The sequence below is a fragment of the Peromyscus californicus genome, unplaced genomic scaffold (assembly GCF_007827085.1).
Source record: "Peromyscus californicus insignis strain IS unplaced genomic scaffold, ASM782708v3 Scaffold_22__1_contigs__length_63687245, whole genome shotgun sequence".
NCBI lineage: Eukaryota > Metazoa > Chordata > Mammalia > Rodentia > Cricetidae > Peromyscus > Peromyscus californicus.
In genome coordinates, this window is record NW_026294525.1 from 61146849 (window position 1) to 61165783 (window position 18935).

At 44.3% G+C, this 18935-nt stretch overlaps 2 protein-coding genes across 7 annotated transcripts in view; both read right to left on the bottom strand.

Moving 5' to 3' along the window:
- LOC128118689 (uncharacterized) overlaps positions 1-3629 on the bottom strand; it is a 193972-nt gene extending 190343 nt beyond the window's left edge. The window contains 1 exon segment of the mRNA XM_052751515.1: positions 1122-3629. The gene's annotated coding sequence lies outside the window, so the exon portion shown is untranslated.
- Positions 3630-3739: 110 nt separating this feature from the next.
- Cep57l1 (centrosomal protein 57 like 1) overlaps positions 3740-18935 on the bottom strand; it is a 69281-nt gene continuing 54085 nt past the window's right edge. For 4 of the 6 annotated variants that reach the window (XM_052751518.1, XM_052751519.1, XM_052751523.1 and 1 more), the window contains 7 exons: positions 15682-15798; positions 13779-13856; positions 13027-13113; positions 9737-9814; positions 9033-9226; positions 7500-7644; positions 3740-4792 (listed from right to left, as the gene is read on the bottom strand). In XM_052751518.1, the coding sequence (XP_052607478.1) occupies positions 4580-4792; positions 7500-7644; positions 9033-9226; positions 9737-9814; positions 13027-13113; positions 13779-13856; positions 15682-15798 (912 nt within the window). In that variant the 3' untranslated portion in view covers positions 3740-4579. Of the gene's footprint in view, positions 4793-7499; positions 7645-9032; positions 9227-9736; positions 9815-12982; positions 13114-13778; positions 13857-15681; positions 15799-18935 lie in introns of those variants that run through there. The other 2 variants (XM_052751522.1, XM_052751524.1) reach the window with 2 other exon arrangements.

Below are 18935 nucleotides of genomic sequence, written 5' to 3' on the forward strand. Positions count from 1 at the left end.
GCCTAAAGTTTCTTTCCCCAGAGTTAGATTTCATTTTCCTTTATAGGTTTATTGGGTGTGGCCTCCTTATTCACACAGACCCACTGAATTCCCATCTGGTACAAGAAACACTGAATGTCATAGGCAATTAAAATGATCAGTTAGCATTTCTAGCACTACATTGATTATTATCTATTCATAGAGAAGTTTGTAAACACGTAGGAATTATTTACTCCACACCAATAACATCAGCCCATGATCTGTCAGCCCATGCATCTTTGGCTGTGACATCCATTCTATTGTACAGAACTAACCAGCTCTGCCCTGACAGACTGCTCCCAACATTTAAAGTCAAATACATAGGGGGCTGGAGAGACGGCTCAGTGGGTAAAGAGCTTGCATTGCTCTTCCGGAGGATCTGAGTGAGGTCCCCAACACCCACATCAACCTGTCCCTCCAGCTCCAGATCTGACACCCAGGCCTCCACAGGCATTTGAATTCAGGTGCACTTACCCACAAACAACACCACATACACATAACTAAATTCATAGTCTTTTTGAAAAATCAAATTTGTATTTAATTTTTTGACAAGTCATTATAGCTTAAAAATACTACTTTATGAACTGGCCACGGTGGCACATATTTTTAATCACAGGACTCAGGAAGCTGAGGCAGGAGGATCAAGAGTTCAAAGTCAGCTTGGGCTACACATCAAGACCCTGACTCAAACAAAATAAAACAAAAAACCTATGTTATAGTTAAAAACTATACTTTTGTTTTTGTTTTTGTTTTTTTGGTTTTTCGAGACAGGGTTTCTCTGTGTAGCTTTGCGCCTTTCCTGGACTTTTAAAGTAAAGAGCTACAACAAAATCTTTAAAATTCTTTTCAGAGCTGGGGCTGTGGCTTAGTGTGTGCCCAGACTTGGAAATCATGCCTGAGGCCCTGTGTGCCATCCCCATCCTGGAATCCCCAAACGATTTTTCAAGTACACCCCCTCCCCAGACAACCTACTTTAACCTTACACCACCCAGAGCTGACTTCCCTCCAGTATAACGCTGCAGAAACTCCCGCTGCCGGCGACCCGCTCCCAAGCAGCTCATCCTGGATCCCAACACCCCCCAGTATTAGGAAACTCACGATACCTGCTGCTCCAACACTGGACCTTTCTGGCTTCACAGTTCCATGAAAGCTGAGACCTGCCTTGGCTAGAAAGTTCCAGTTCTATTTTTTCCCCCAATTTCTAATTAAATAGAACCCAGACAATTCTTTTTCAGTGCAGTGAAAAAAATCAATGAAATCATTCCATGTTCCAGCAAGGAAGTTGCCTCAGCAACTCTAACACTGCCCAAAGAATGTCCCATCCAGGAAAGAAAGCTTTGGCTCCACCCATCCAGTCAGGAGCGCTGGCAAGCAGGTAGACTGAAAATGTTTGCCTTCAGTAGTTACGGTGGACTGACAAAACCATTCTTTACCGTTTCTTAGTGATTAAATGTCACCTCAACAACCAAAACAAACTCCAGAGTGACTTGCGGTGTGATCATGTTATTTCTGCCCCATAGTGCCTGGCAGCATGCTCTACTCCTCCCTTAGGAACCTAGGCTAGGAGGCAAGACAAAGTCACTTCCACAGAGACGAGAGATAAGTAAACAGATTTGAACACGCCAACTCAGTTACTTAGAATATATCCACGATGTTGCTTTTAGACCTCAAGCTTTGTAAACTTGTGTTTTATTTTTCTGCTCAGATTCAAAAGCATCTAGAGCAGTAGTTCTCAAGCCTTCCTAACGCTGTGACCCTTTAATACAGCTCCTCATGTGGTGGAGACTCCCCAACCATAAAATGTTCCTTGCTACTTCATAACTGTAATTTTGCTGTTATGAATCATAATGTAAATATCGTGTGTTTTCCAATGGTCTTAGGTGACCCCTGTGGAAGGGTCATTCAGCACACACCCCCAACCCCGCCACCCCCTGTCACGACCCACAGGTTGAGAACTGCTGATTTAGAGTTTTCCCTAAATGCCAACCCTCTGCTGGGTGCTGTACTTCTTACAGCAACCTAATGAGGCAGGACTGGAAGGCCCCTTATAGGGAAAACCGAGGCTCTACGGAATCCTTGCCTTGTACAGACGTCAACAGTGGAGACTGACTTTGAAGTCTTTTCATTGTGAAATTCTAAGTGTTTTTCTATCATACTATACTTTTGAGACAATCCTCAATTCTTATTTGAAACAGTCAAGTATTTCTAAATGGCTAAAATTTTTGTATGGTGATTTGTTTTAGCAATACATTTTTCTTTTTTATTCCGTGCTGGGAGTTGAGCCCAGGCCAAACCCATGACCAGTTAGTAAAAATCCAGCCCTATTTCCACACAAAATGACTTTATTGGTAAATGAAGAATGTTCAGCCAGTTTCCTAAGCACTCAGGAAACAAAGGCAGAGAAAGAAAAGGGCTGTGTTGCGGCCCTGGTTGGGACTTTTTCCCTTCTTTCTAAATTGAAATGACAGAGCACATATTCTCCAGGAGGAAGGTGGAGCTAGCTGCTAAGGTAGCAGGATGGAGTTGGACGTAAGTTAGATGCACTGGAGAGAGCTTCTGCTCAGCTGCAGACGCTCTCCACAGTCCCTATAGCTAACTACCCGTGGTCCTGTAACCCGGCACTCCACACCATGAGAACCAGTCACAGGTTTCCTCTTCCCCAGAAGGTCCACAGTTAACCTATTTCTGTTATGCACACCTTTCGATGCTTCCGAGGAAAACAGATTGTCCTTAAAAATTGCTTTTCTGGGCTGGAGAGATGGCTCAGCGGTTAGGAACACTGGCTGTTCTTCCAGAGGTCCTGAGTTCAATTCCCAGCAACCACATGGTGGCTCACAACCATCTGTAATGAGATCTGGTGCCCTCTTCTGGCCTGCAGGGATATGTGCAGACAGAACACTGTATACATAATAAATAAATAAATAAATCTTTAAAAAAATTTTTTTTTTAAAAATTGCTTTTCTTAGGTGGGGCATGGTGACACACACCTTTAATCCCAGCTTTCAGGAGGCAGAGGCAGGTAGATGCCAGGGCTACCTACTGAGACCCTGTCTCAAATGTATATGTAAAATAAACAAACTGCCCTCTATGGCCAGGCATGGCTGCACATGCCTATGACTGTAACATGTGGGAGGTGTAGACAGGAGGAGCAGTTTGAGATCAATAACTATAAAGTGAGTCCAGGGACAGCCTGGCCTACTGTCCCAAAAAATGAGAGCCAGGTGGTGGTGGCACATGCCTTTAAGCCCAGCATTTGGGAGGCAGAGGATTTCTGTGAGTTTGAGGCTAGCCTAGTATACAAATTAAGTTCCAGGACGGTCAGGCCTGCACAGAAGGACCCTGTCCTAAAAAAAAAGAAAGAAAGAAAGAAAGAAAGAAAGAAAGAAAGAAAGAAAGAAAGAAAGAAAGAAAGGAAGAAAGGAAGAAAGAAAGAAGGAAAGAGAAAACAATTGCTTCTTTTGCTTGCTTTGAAGCAGCTCTTTGGGCTCCTGATCTCCAGTGTTTACACACTCAGAACGCATAGTCCCCATCCCCTGGGAATTCAGGTAAATACACACTCCAGTTGACCCTTTGGAATTGGCCCATTTCTTATACCTCCTCCCTAATTCCAAGTTTTTCCCTTTATTATAGCTTTTTGTCTAGTTTCAGTTGATGACATCAATTTTCTAGTTGTCCCAGAAGATAAAAAGATAAGTGTTCCAAAGATATGTACTAATTTCCATAGGCTTCTAGAAAGACAAAAAGTGTAAATTTATTGTAAAACATGTATACAACAAAGAAATCCATTGTGACATCACTGATTTTAAAGTATAAAAAAAAGACACCACATTTACCTAATTCATTTTCTCTTGTGGATAAAGTTAATTAAATGCCTAACTTCTTATAAAATCCCATTATCTTCTTGGGTCCTAGACACCCACATTGTCATATACTAATGAAAATCACAAACAAAAACCCAGGAAATGGTACAAAAGAGTAAGATAAACCCAGTTACTGGTGTTGAAAAGGAAAGCAGATTTGGAAAAGAGAATGGGAATAGAAGATGAAGAAAGCTGAATTAATGTCTTCAAAAATTAATCAATTATGCATTACTTTTTATAGCTGTCACATCAAAGCCTAGTTAAAGGCATTTTCACAAAATTGAAGAATTATTGTGTTTTTCCTTTTCCAAACAAGAATACTGCTGAGATTTAAAAAAAGGTAAGATGGCCATTCCAGGGACGTTAAAGGACTCTCATTTCGTATTGATCCTAAGTGACACTGTGGAATGGCACTCGGAGTTCAGATTCAACTTGATTTGAATGAGTGTCCACTCAGTAGCCTTCTTCAGTTTACCTCAAGGAGTTGCTTCCTTGGTTAATAGCAACAACAAAAAGCAGCCACTTCCTAGTCTGGGGTTCTTGGTAGGTCATTAGCCATTATTCTGAAAATACACAACTTCACATTGTATAGAGGCCAGAAACATAACTCAAAAGTTCCCGAAAGTATATTAAATAAAAACCACTTAGACACGTAAGCTCTCACTGGTGAGGTTCATTTAAGGTGACGTGTGCTATTGCCGTCACTGTTCCCACTGGATGTCGTCTCTTCTCAGTTTCACCTGGAGATTGTGAACCTGGACTGGATGAACGCTGCTGTTTTTCTGAAAAGGGTTAGTTTCATTCAAACATTTCCTAGGACTATTTTTCTTTGGTCCTTTAGGGTTGCCAGCCTCCCAATGGATAGAAGGGTCATTTATCCTTGAGCTCTGAACTTTTTGCTGCAGTTTACGGACCTGTAGAGAAAAGAAAATCTAATGTTTTAGGTAAAAATCAATATAAATATACTCTAAAACAGATGACTAGATTGGAGGATTTAAGATTCCGTCAAAGGTTTCAACTCAGCAAGTTCCTCGTGACCACAGCAGACAGCACTGCTCAGCAGTCGGCTAACACTCAAAGGCCCTGGCTTCAGGGAGCTGTGGCTCCGGTGAGTGAGAGGAAGCCAGAGGTGACGACAGGGAACAGCTGAGCTGGCACAACTCTGAAGACTGCGTGCATGTGAGAAGGTCAGAGCGGGAAGATGGGGTGGGCAGGACGAGGAGCAAAAGGCTCCTGGTGGGAACTAGGGCTCCAAGAGAGTGGGGATTTTTTAGGTGATATTAACAGCAAAGTAAAGAATTGGTGCTAGGAACAAGTGTTTACTTGCCTAGGAGGCAATTTTTAATTAAAGATTAAATTTATCATAATAAAAGCCTTGAACACTTATTCAAATTATAAAATGTATAGAGATTGGGTAAGTCTAAAAATCGTGATTATTCTTCTATCTCAAGTTTCCTCTATGTAATTCCGAGAATGGGAACAAATTGTATAGTCTTTGCCCCAGCACAATCATATTTTTTTTAAGCCAGTAAAATGAAAATACATTTTTCTTTCTTGGCTATAAGTATAATGAACATAGTAATATGCTCTGGAATAATCCTTCTGTACACTGTGAATATGTATTATTCTCAATGGTTAATAAAAAAGTGAGAGGCCAGTAGCCAGGCAGGAAGTTAGTAAAAGCCAAACTGAGAATGATGGAAAAGAGGGCGGAGCCAGGGAGACGCCAGCCAGCCACCCAGGAAGCAAGACATGCTAGAGGACATGTAAAGCCATGAGCCAACATAGATTAATAGAAATGGGTTAATTTAAATGTAAGAGGTAGTAACAGGCCTGAGCTATTGACCAAGCATTTATAAATAATATTAATATTAAGCCTCTGTGTGGTTATTTAAGCAGTACTGGCATGGGGAGTAGGCAGTCAGGACAGGAAAACTTTTGACTACAGTAATATTCAGAGTTTTTACAAATCACTGTCTTATAGAAGTATGTGTGTGTGGCAGCATCGGCTTGTCTGGATGCTGACCCTCCCCAGGCAGAGAGCTGCTTGAAGTACATGATATGATGTGAGGTTTCCTGGAAGGACTCCCTTCTGTCAGCAATGTCAGAGTGTTCTAAGTTCAGCTATGGATGGAGTCATTGTCTTAGAGTAAAACATTATACCCAGGATCCTTCTGTTAAAATATTGACGGTTATGCCATTCTTAGTTACTGAAACATGAGTACAGAATGCCCCACTCCTGAATTCTACTAGCTGTAGGTTGCCATGGAACACAATGCAGCCCAGCTTGTGTCAGGGGAAGGGAGAGAATGGCTTCAGGATGGTGGTACCAGGGTCTGTATGGTGCCACATCTGTGGGCACAGAGGGGGAAGACAAGAGGAAAGAATGCTGGAAGGGTAACTGGAGGGACGCCAAGGCGACAGCCACTGTTCAATTTCCTCAAGGTCTGACCCACACCAACTCTTTTGCTCTTACTCTTGTCTGGAAGAACTGAAAAGGAGGACCAAGTCATTACAAGCAGTGACGGCTCTCTGTAAGAGGACCAAGTGACTCCTGTGTACCTTTTAGTACACCATACCCGCAGACTTCCAATGTGACACCAAATCCACAAGTACATTGCAGAATATTTAACTATGCAAAAATGTGTTGCATTAGTTTATGTTGCAGAACATTTGTTTGTAAAGATGTGTTGTACTTGTTTAACTATGTAAAGATGTGTTGCTGTTTTACCTTGCCTGCCTGAGGCACCTGATTGGTCTAATAAAAAGGTGAATGGCCAATAGCGAGGGAGGAGGTATAGGTGGGATTTCTGGGTAGGGAAAGTAAGTAGGAGGAGGAATTTAGGCTCTGAAAGAAAGAAAAAGAAACACCAGGGAGACGTCAGTGGCCAGACAGACAGACATGGAGGAAGCAGGGAAGCAGGACATACAGAATGAAAGGAAGGTAAAAAGCCCCAAGGCGTGCCGGGCGGTGGTGGCGCACGCCTTTAATCCCAGCACTCGGGAGGCAGAGCCAGGTGAATCTCTGTGAGTTCGAGGCCAGCCTGGTCTACAGAGTGAGTTCCAGGAAAGGCACAAAGCTACACAGAGAAACCCTGTCTCGAAAAACCAAAAAAAAAAAAAAAAAAAAAAAAAAGCCCCAAGGCAAACTGTAGATGAACGGAAACAGGTTAAATTAAGTTAAAAGAGCTAGTGGGGCCGGGCGGTGGTGGCGCATGCCTTTAATCCCAGCACTCGGGAGGCAGAGCCAGGTGGATCTTTGTGAGTTCGAGGCCAGCCTGGTCTACAGAGCGAGATCCAGGAAAGGCGCAAAGCTACACAGAGAAACCCTGTCTCAAAAAACCAAAAAAAAAAAAAAAAAAAAAAAAAAAAAAAAAAAAAAAATAAGAGCTAGTGGGACAAATCTAAGCTAAGGCCAAGCATTCATAATTAATATTAAGTCTCCATGTCTTTATTTGGGAGCTGGTTGGCGGCCCAAAGAAAATTCCAAATATACATAGATTTCTAGTAGCTCTTTTTTTCTTTCCCACATTGTATGGCAATTGTTTTTGTGTCCTGAAGACCAGCAGTTCTAGAAGAGTAGTGTGTGTTTGTTTCTTTGTTAAAGAAAAGTATCCTTACACTGTCTTGATGCTTCTTGAGTTTGGAGATCTGGTCTCCTTTGCTTTCCATCTTCCTGACTAATTGCTCCAGCACATGCTCTGCGTCATCAGAGACTAAATGGCTTCCAGCTTGCAGCATCTGTTTCCGTAGTTCTTTGTGTTCCCTACAGAGAAAAACAAACCTCAGGGCTGGGGATGTAACTCAGTCAGCGAATGCTTCTCCACACATCAGGTCCTCTGTTCAACACTCAGCAATACAAATAAATAAGTAAACAAAACCACAAAAGTAGTATTGTCTGACATGACACATGGATTATTTCTGCTGATTAAAAACAGAGCAAATACAAGCCAGGTGGTGGCGCATACCTTTAATCCCAGCACTCAGGAGGCAGAGGCAGGAAGATCTCTGTAAGTTTGAGGCCAGCCTAGTCTACAGAGTGAGTTCTGGGACAGACTCCAAAAACTACACAGAGAAACCCTGTCTCGAAAAACTAAAAACAAACCCCAATAAACCAGAGCAAACATCAAATACTGTTATAGATCATCTGTTGGTCACATCTAATTTTTTGCTCAACTATGAGTTTTAGTTAAGAGTAAAGTATTAATCTTCAAAAATCGTCATTAGGATAAATAAATCATGATAACCATAATCATTTAGAACTATCTCAGTATCTAGCTGTTCAACAATCTAAAAAACAATCTAAATTCTTGGTGTTCTCAGCTAAAAAGAACGAACAGTTCTACAGGGCTTGGCCCGGGGCAACCCACGGTCCTCTTCGGTTCCATGTCTGGGACTGGAGATACTGTCAAGAGAACAGTCACGTGTGCAGCGGCAGTTCACGAGCTCGGCCAGTCTGCCACCTAAGTCACGTAGTTCTGATGTGTCTGTTGAAATGTATTTAAGCATGGGATATAACACAATGACTCTTGTGCAGATCTTCCTTACTGGGGATGCTTCCAAATTTGTAATGCAGACCAGGCAGGATCTAAAAGGAATGATATTCTTACTTGCCTAATGAAATAACCCACATAATTAAAAGATTTTAAAAGAAAAGTGTATTCTCCTTCTAAAAGCTCTTCTGAGTTCTAACCTAAAGTCTTCAGACTCGATACATTTGATTCACAGTATTTATCTATCAGTCTAAATCTCTGGAATACAAGAAAGTAGTAATTAGACATAGTTAAAAAGTTAAATATGAGAGTAGATACAATGAAAAGTAGTATCAGTGTTTGTAGAACAAAACAAAGTAAGTCCACATGGCCAGAGAGGCCTTAAGAGTGTATAGGTGGGAACTAGAGAGATTGCTAAGGGGTGGAGAGTGTGTCCTGCTCTTGCAGAGGACTGGTACAGCCCTGGGTCCCTCCAGCTGCAGGGAGCCCAGCTCCTCTGCTGCGGTCTGTGAGTGCACATACCCACTCCCACACAGTGTTTTTTAAACCGGTGAGAGTAAATCTTCATGAAATGACTTTATAGGTGACAGTGTTCCTAAAAGTGACAAGAAGACATGTATCTAAATATGTACGGTTATTTTAATAAAGAATAAACACTTACACAATCATCTGGTCCAATTCCTCTTGCATTGCCATCAAAAGTTCAGACAGATTATCACAGATGGAAACGGGCTCTCCTGAGCTCAGAGGTAGAGCTTTGGCCTGGGAACGTGTTCTGAGAGCCTTGGAGAGAGTCTGCGGCTCAGGGACTAGAGCAGGTTTCTGAAGGTAATACAGCCCATGGGGGTGCATCATCTGCAGAAGGGTTACAAGCCTGCATTAGAGGAACAGCCCACAATGGACAGCTTGGAGAAGAAAGAGCTATGAACAGACTAGTGCTTGTCAGTCTACGCGCTGGTTAGATTGCTGTCACCCCGACACACACTCAGGCCATCTGGGAAGAGGGAACCCCAGCTGAGAAATGCTGCCATCCCCTGGCCTACCGGCATTTTCTTTATTAATGATTGATGCGGGGGGGGGGGGGGGGACAGTTCACTGGGGGCAGTGCCACCCTTGGGCAGGTGGTAAACTGAGCAAACCATGGAGAGCAAGGCAGTAGGAATCATTCCTCCATGGTCTCTGCTTCAGTTTCTGTCTCCAGGTTCCTGTCCCAACTTCCCTTCATGGAGGACTGTAAACTGAAATAAAGCCTTTTCTCCCCAGGATGCTTTTGGTCAAGCAATAGAAAGCTACTGGGTGGTGTATAAACAGCATTTGAAGCAAAGTCGTTTTGCAAAACCATGATCTTTATTTTTACCCTCTTACCTTTTCCCTCTCCAAAAACAGAGCTCTAAACCTGGGGTCCATCTGCTGAGGTGGTTCTCGTTTTAAACACTTAGTTTTCTAAAGGTTGGCAAGGGAAAAAGGAAGCAAAGTGCTATTTTAATGTATATTTATGATATGAAAAACTCTCAAAAGACAACAGCAAGTGTAAGTGTAATTTGAATGTAGGAGCAGACATGAATAAACATTCAACTGGTGAAGACACATGAAGAGGTGGTCAACAACCTTGTGATTAGGGAAACTCAGGCTAATATAAAATACAAAAACCAAAAAGGAAACATTACCACATGTCCATTAAAATGGGCAAAATAAAAAAAACCAGCGATGATATCAAATATTGTCAAGAATGCAGAGAAACTGCATCACTTGCATATTGGTAAAACCACTTTGGATGACAAGTTGGCAGTTTCTTATAAAGTGAAACATGTATTTATCACATGGCCTAGCAACTGCACTCTTGAGGAATTATCCTAGAAAAATAAAAACTGACGTTCACACAAAAGCACCACCAACACACACACAATAGCTTTACTTGTGACGGCTGAGAAGCCGCCGCCGCAGGGACGGATGGAACTGTAGGAGATCCTTGACACTGGTCAGTGTGGGAGGAAAAGTGAATCTTTAACAACCCAGAAGGAACTCCAGGGACAAAGGCAACCCCCAAAGCTCAAACTGTGTAACTCTATTTGACTTTTCCTCTCATTGGGATACAGTCTCAATATCTACCGCAGGCTGGTCTCAAATCATGGCAATCCCACTGCCTCAGCCTCCTCAGAACTTAGATTGCAGACATGTGCCACAGTGCCTGACTATACAGGATTCTTGAAATAAGAAAACCACAGAGAAGGCAAACAGAGAACCCTGGCTGGGGCTGGGGGAGGCGCCTCAGGCTGGCAACACAGTGGGGAGGGAGAAACGTTGGGGATCTTGATTACTGTGATGGCTGCATGAATCCACACACATAATATAGATCTATGTAACTCTCAGGCCTCTCAGTTACCATTAGAATTCCACCTCTGCCTCCACTGTTCCTAAAACCCTTCAATGGGTGCCAACCACTTAGAGTGAAAGTTCAAATTCAACACCACCACCCAGTTTTAGACAGGAGTCTCACTGTTGGCCAGCCCAGCCAGTAACTTACTACGCACTTCAGGTTGGTCCTAACACAGGGCCCTGCTCTCAGCCTTCTGAGAATAGGAACTGTAAATGCACATCACTACACCTGGCTTTAAAAGTTAGCTTTTTTTTTTTCCCTTGAGACAGTGTCTTATTAGCCCGGGATGACCTTGAACCCCAGATCTTCCTGCCTCAGGCTCCTGCACACTGAGAGTATGGCTGTGCATCTCTGTCCCCAGCAGGACTATATTACAATACATCTCTCCTCTCCCCAGTGTGTTCCCTTTAGGATTCACAGGCTGACTGCAGGGTGGTGGCTCTGCATCACTCCCCATGTGTTCTTCTGTCTACATAGTGCTAGAAGACTCAACACATCCCTGCTTGTTCTTGAACTCCCGAACTTCCTGCCTCAGCCCCAGCCCTGGGACTCTAAGCATGTGCCATCATGCTGGGTTTATCTGTCTCTGTCTCTTAGAGACACTGATCTAAATACAACAAAACATGTGAGATGAATATTCACTGAGACATGGAGACACAGTATCAGAGATAAATGGGCACTCCTGAACTCTGACCCTATCTCCAGCCATGCCAGAGCTCCTTTTATCTTTAAAAGGAAACATGGGTATTTTCACACCCCATGAGCTTGCCAGTGGAATCAGTGCTTTACTAAGTGATTTTGCTGTTAATTACCCTCTTTTCTTTCAGAAGGTATATTTTCTTTCTTATATTCCTTTTATCATCTCATAGTTTCTACAATAAATATATAAAGTTAAAATTCTATCTTATCAGATAAAAGATGGCACTAAACAAATATTTAATAAAAGTTACTGTTCCATTTGCAATTTATTTATAGTGTTTCTCTATTTGGATTTCCAGTTCAAATCCCATTACTCAAATAAGACATTAAAAACAGATTAAGGAAATAAGCAAAGTAAGTGGTTTTCATTATTATAGCTATAACATTATTTTTTGTTTTTCTGTTTTTGTGTTGTGGTCTATATGTTTGTATGTTTGTGGGCACATATGTGAGGAGTGTGTGTGTACATGTATGTGCATACATGTGGAGGCCCAAGGTTGATGATGAGAATCATCCTAGATTGCCTTTCTACCTAATTTCTCGAAGGCAAGGCCCTATAATCAAACTCAGAGCTCACTAATATGGCTAATTTCTCTAGCCAGCTTGATGGCGGTTTCCTTGTTTCTACTTTTCAAGGACCTAATTACCAGGGGGCTGCCATGCCCACCAAGCATTTAAGTAGGAGACGGACTGCATCCCTCATGCCTGCTCAGCAAACAACCACCCCTGAGCCATCTCCTCAACTCTGAACATAGTTATAAAAATTATTAAGGGCCAGGGACACGGCTGGATGTGTAAGGCCCCTTCTCAAAGCTCTGACGACCTGAGTTCAACCCCTGGAACCCACATGGTGGAACAAGCCCTGCAAGTTGTCCTCCGACTTCCATTTGCATGCCATGGTACCATGTGTGGTGCACACGCACGCATGCACACCCACACCCACACCCACACATGCGTGCACACACACTAAATAAATAAATGTATAACAAAATGCAGCCAGCTAGCCAGGTGTACATGGCATCCCATCCACTCAGGAGGCTCAGGCAGGAGGACTGAAGTCAGGGTCAGCCCAGGGTACATGGCAAGTCTAAAGCCAACCTACCTGCTGGTGGGTAACCCTGTCTCAAATATTAATAAAGAAAATTTAAATCTTTGTGTTTACTGTATATGTATTTATATAAAGCAGCATTTAGGGTTTTTTTTTTGAAACAGAGCCACATCAGGTCCAGTCTCTCTCTCTCTCTCTCTCTCTCTCTCTCTCTCTCTCTCTCTCTCTCTCTCTCCTCTCTCTCTCTCTGCCTGGTGCCTGTGGGTCAGGATGGAAAACTCTCAGCTGCTCGCTACTTCCCACCATGATGGTAATGGACTGAACCTCTGAAACTGTAAGCAAGCCCTAATTAAATGCTTTATTTTATAAGAGTTGCCCTGGTCATGTGTCTCTTCACAGTAACAGAAAAGTAAGTCTTTTATCATAAATATCTTCTAAACCTTTCTGGAAAGAAGCAGACAAGATTAAAGGGAGAATAAATGTATACCATAAAGTTAGGAAGCAACATCTGCGGAAGCTGTCTATGAATACCTTGGGTGGCTTCTTCTTTTCCTTACAGTGCTGTGAATGTGAAACTGTAGACATTAAAATTTTGCTGATTTCCAGTCCAGTTTGCAGCTGTAAAATTAAAGAAATAATTCATAAGACCAATCTGGAACAAGCTTCTTTATATGTAATGAAAGTAGAGATCTCAGCTTCTGAGTATAAAACACTCTCTGAAGCCAAGCATTGCTTAGTTGCCATTACTTGGATGGCGCTGAAGCAGGGTTGCTTGAGCCTAGGAGCTCAGAGTCAGCCTGGGGCATTGTGAGACTCCGTGTTAAAAAAAAAACAATAAAAATAATGTCCCAAACCCAAAAATCTTTTGAGGAAGAATATCCCATAATACATTGGTTTGGTAATTATAATTATTTTCTGTTTATAATAGAATAAATTAAAGAGAGAGAGAGAGAGAGAGAGAGAGAGGTGTATGTGCATGTGTGGTGTATGTGCATGTGTGGTGTATGTGCATGTGTGGTGTATGTGCATGTGTGTATCTCAAGCTGAAGCTGCTGTATGCTAGGAGTCAGTTATCTCAACTGAGAATATTATGTATGTGCAGGGTTTTGACAATGTATCCAAGTATATGGATGCACTGGCTAAGTGAGAATTTTGTTAGCATAGCGAACCAGACAGTAGTAACAATCTGGAACGCCTGAACCGAGTATGGACTAGGGTTTCGGTCATGAGAATGAAGTATGCAAAGATAAGCAGTCACTGGATAGACTAAGGGTGCTATTGACCTCACACGCTTTGTCTTGAAACAGCTTGCGCTGATGTTCCTCTTCCTTTAGTTTTTCCTCTAGATACTTTATCTTATCCTGCAAGAGAACAAACACCTATGAAAACCAGAGCCAAGTGTCCTTTCCAAGATGGTGCTAAGGGTCTAGACTTTTAAGAGGTAGCAAGTTAGAGTACAAAGTAAGAAGAAGGAATGGCAAAAGATGCCAAGCTTCCTCTTGGCTTTCTAGCTATGCTTCCTTCCTTGCTATTACTTGAGAGCAAGTGAAAGCAACTAAACCCACAGCTTCATTCGCAGCCACCACCAGATCCACGGAGAACAAACCCATAGCTTCATTCGCAGCCACCACCAGATCCACAGAGAACAAACCCACAGCTTCATTCGCAGCCACCACCAGATCCACAGAGAACAAACCCACAGCTTTATTCGCGGCCACCACCAGATCCACGGAGAACAAACCCACAGCTTCATTCACGGCCACCACCAGATCCAAGGAGAACAAACCCACAGCTTCATTCACGGCCACCACCAGATCCAAGGAGAACAAACCCACAGCTTCATTCACGGCCACCACCAGATCCAAGGAGAACAAACCCACAGCTTCATTCACGGCCACCACCAGATCCACGGAGAACAAACCCACAGCTTCATTCGCGGCCACCACCAGATCCACAGAGAACAAACCCACAGCTTCATTCGCGGCCACCACCAGATCCACGGAGAACAAACCCACAGCTTCATTCACAGCCACCACCAGATCCACGGAGAACAAACCCACAGCTTCATTCGCGGCCACCACCAGATCCACAGAGAACAAATCCACAGCTTCATTCGCGGCCACCACCAGATCCACAGAGAACAAACCCACAGCTTCATTCGCGGCCACCACCAGATCCACGGAGAACAAACCCACAGCTTCATTCGCGGCCACCACCAGGCCCACGGAGAAGAAACCCACAAGCTTTACTACAGCTACCACCAGAACCACGGTGAAGCTCCCGAGAATGTTACAGCTTTTAAAGCTATTACGGCTGTGGGTCTCAACGTTCACTCAAAAATAAACAATAGCAATGTTGGCCACGTGCATGCAATGGGGGAGAGTGTGGTCACATGCATGTGATGGGAGCAGGGCAGGAAGACACCTGAGAATGGAAGGCTTGGCCCTGGTTCCTGAAGAGTTGATGCTATGCTCTGCCGAACAAGGATTGTGATAAGCACAAGGGCTAGCAAGTCAGCCCAGCAGGTAAAGTACCTGTCACACAAGTCTGGTCACTTGAGTTTGATCCCTGGAACCATGTAGAAGCGGAAGGAGAGATCCAATTCCACAAAGCTGTCCTCTGGCCTCCACACATATGCCATGGCATCCATGCACCCCCACCCCATCATTCACATACACAATAATAAACTTAAAGGATGCTAAAAGAGTGATACACAAGCAAAGTAGCAAAGCAGTGAGAACAGTTTGAAAAGGACCATCATGCACTGCATCCCTCACACACATACTACATCTTATGTTGTGTGGTTCAGAACAGGAACCATGACAGAGTGTCAAAGGAGAGCTCCTGAGTCCTGGAGCCCTGAACATGGGCTACAAAGAGGACAAGAGGTTCCAGAGCAGTTCTCGGAAGTCAGAAGGACTGGGGCGGGGGTTGGGGTCGGGGTGTAGGACAGGCAATAGAGACTACCTAGCTAATACTTTAGGTCAGACACCTGACGGAGATGCTCTGCCATCTTAGAGTCAGACTTTGGTGTCAGCAGACAAGCTCACTCAGGCCACGACAGAACACACTTTCTCCGATTTCTGAGAACTGTACATGAAGTGCTCTAAATCCCGACTGCTCATTCCCATACCATGGCAGCTCTGCTTCCCGCTGGTGCCATCACCTCAGAGAAGCAGAACTCACCTCAGCAGTCTGCTGAGTGGTTGTCAGTCTGAAACACTCCTTCTCTAAGACATCGAGCTTGGCAAGCTTAGCGTGCAGCTTCAGCTGGTCTTCTTCTTTTTCCCTTTGAAGCTGGGCCTGGAAAAGATGAAAAAACCATCTACATTTGGCAAGTGATGCCAACAGATCAAGAGTAACATGGTTTCTGAGAAATCAAAGTCTAACATAATCAGCTGCTAGAAACATGTATAGACAGGTATACACGTCAGGCGCTTACAAGCAGAAAACAAGAAAATCAAACCCTTCTAAGGAGCAAGTGTAATATGTGACGAAATGTCGTTGAATTAGCACTGAGAGAATAAACCTCTTTGCGTCCTTATACAACAGTGGTACTAGGGAGAGCATCACACAGAACCTACACCGAAGAGCTGAGGTGTGACTCCGGTGACAAGCCCACTCCCAGCTCCAGCCTCTAACACAGGAGCAGCTGGGATAAAGCACAGCAGGGAGTACCCACACACATGCACAGGGAGTTCCCACCCACATGCACACGGAGTTCCCCACACATGCACAGGGAGTTCCCACACACATGCACACGGAGTTCCCCACACATGCACAGGGAGTTACCCACACACATGCACAGGGAGTTCCCACACACATGCACAGGGAGTTCCCACCCACATGCACAGGGAGTTCCCACACACATGCACAGGGAGTTCCCACACACATGCACAGGGAGTTCCCACACACATGCACAGGGAGTTCCCACACATGCACAGGGAGTTCCCACACATGCACAGGGAGTTCCCACACACATGCACAGAAAGTTACCCACACACATGCACAGGGAGTTCCCACACACATGCACAGGGAGTTCCCACACACATGCACAGGGAGCTACCCACACACATGCACAGGGAGTTCCCACACACATGCACAGGGAGTTCCCACCCACATGCACAGGGAGTTCCCACACACATGCACAGGGAGTTCCCACACACATGCACAGGGAGTTCCCACACACATGCACAGGGAGTTCCCACACACATGCACAGGGAGTTCCCACACACATGCACAGGGAGTTCCCACCCACATGCACAGGGAGTTACCCACACACATGCACAGGGAGTTCCCACCCACATGCACAGGGAGTTACCCACACACATGCACAGGGAGTTCCCACACACATGCACAGGGAGTTCCCACACACATGCACAGGGAGTTACCACATACATGCACAGGGAGTTCCCACACACATGCACAGGGAGTTCCCACACATGCACAGGGAGTTCCCCACACATGCACAGGGAGTTCCCACACACATGCACAGGGAGTTCCCACCCACATGCACAGGGAGTTACCCACACACATGCACAGGGAGTTCCCACCCACATGCACAGGGAGTTACCCACACACATGCACAGGGAGTTCCCACACACATGCACAGGGAGTTCCCACACACATGCACAGGGAGTTACCACATACATGCACAGGGAGTTCCCACACACATGCACAGGGAGTTCCCACACATGCACAGGGAGTTCCCCACACATGCACAGGGAGTTCCCACACACATGCACAGGGAGTTCCCCACACATGCACAGGGAGTTCCCACACACATGCACAGGGAGTTCCCACACACATGCACAGGGAGTTCCCCACACATGCACAGGGAGTTCCCACACACATGCACAGGGAGTTCCCACACACATGCACACGGAGTTACCCACACACATGCACAGGGAGTTACCCACACACATGCACACGGAGTTACCCACACACATGCACAGGGAGTTCCCACACACATGCACAGGCTGTTTTACAGGACTGTTTATTACTAAATTGTAATAAGGGCCAACTGTTGAGGGGCAAAGAAGAACATAAAAATGGCTCTAAAAGGGAAAGTCTACTAATGAGAACAAAATGAAGAGCGACCACTAAAAGCAGTCTTGGCGACCTATGGCCCAACAGTGCCATCTTAGAGAAGAGAGGGGAGTAAGACCAATGCCTACTGGAGAAATACAGGCTAAAAATATTCCAAATGTAATTTAAAACGTTGACACATTAAAAAAACACCCCAAAACACCAGAAATAAAGTAGAGTCTACACACAGGAAACCAGACAGAGGGGCATTGTCAGAACACGGTCCAGAGATGGAATCGTCCGAGGAGATTTCTGAGTGCTTGTGAGAACACCTCAAGAAAACAAGGCAACAGTCTTGGGACCTCAGTTGTTCTTGGAATGTGCTTTTGTGTTCCTCCCAGGTGTAGCAGATAGGAGTGAGTCTACGCAGATCACTCATTATTGCTTGCTGTTGTTATTCACTTAAATGTCTACACTATCCTTGATATGTCTCTATGGAAAAACATGGTTTTGTCACATACGGCTTGTCACTGTGATTGTATACAGCCTGAACTCATGAGAACTCTACTCAGGTGACCTTTCTTAACCCCCAGAGTATAAACTGTCTGAGGCTCTGAATAGAGTTGGCTATTGTATGAGACTTTAGTTGGCTTCATTTATCGTCTCCATCCCCCTAGGACCCACCGCCTCTAGAGCAGTAAACACTGCATCAACTATGAAACTGCTGAAAATTAAAAATAAAGAGAAAGTCTCACCAGCATCCTGAGAAGCAGACACATCACACACAGAGGGAAGAAGATAAGAATGGCCATTAGATACCATGAAAGCTGAAAACAACTGAGACAAAATCTTTTTGTGCTCAAAATATAAAGCTGGGCATTATTGTACACGTCTGTAATCATAGTACTCAAGCTGTTGAGGCAGGAGGATCATCGAGAACCAGAAGCCAACCTAGGCAATAGAGCAAGGTCAAGGGCCAGTCTGCACTTTAGAGACTATCTCAAAACAAGGCAGTAAACAAAAATAATAGCTCCCTCAAACAATAACAATAAATAAACATACAGGGCAAGAGAGATGGCTCAGAGGGTACAGGCACTTGCTGTTCAAGCCCGATGCCTGAGTTCAATCCCTGGAACCCACAATCGAGGCCCAGTAGGATGGCGTGCATCTGTCAGCAGAAGCCGAACTGTGCAAGCTCACAGGCCAGTTAGCACGGAATATGTAGCTCGGCTGCAGAGACAGTGAGGCAGACCCTGCCTTAAAACAAAAGGAGGAGAAAATGGACATCTGAAAAGTGTGCTATCACATGTGTGCTCCAACACCACACACTTACACACCTAAACACACACACACACACACACACACACACACACAGAAAATGGACATCTGAAAAGTGTGCCATCACATGTGTG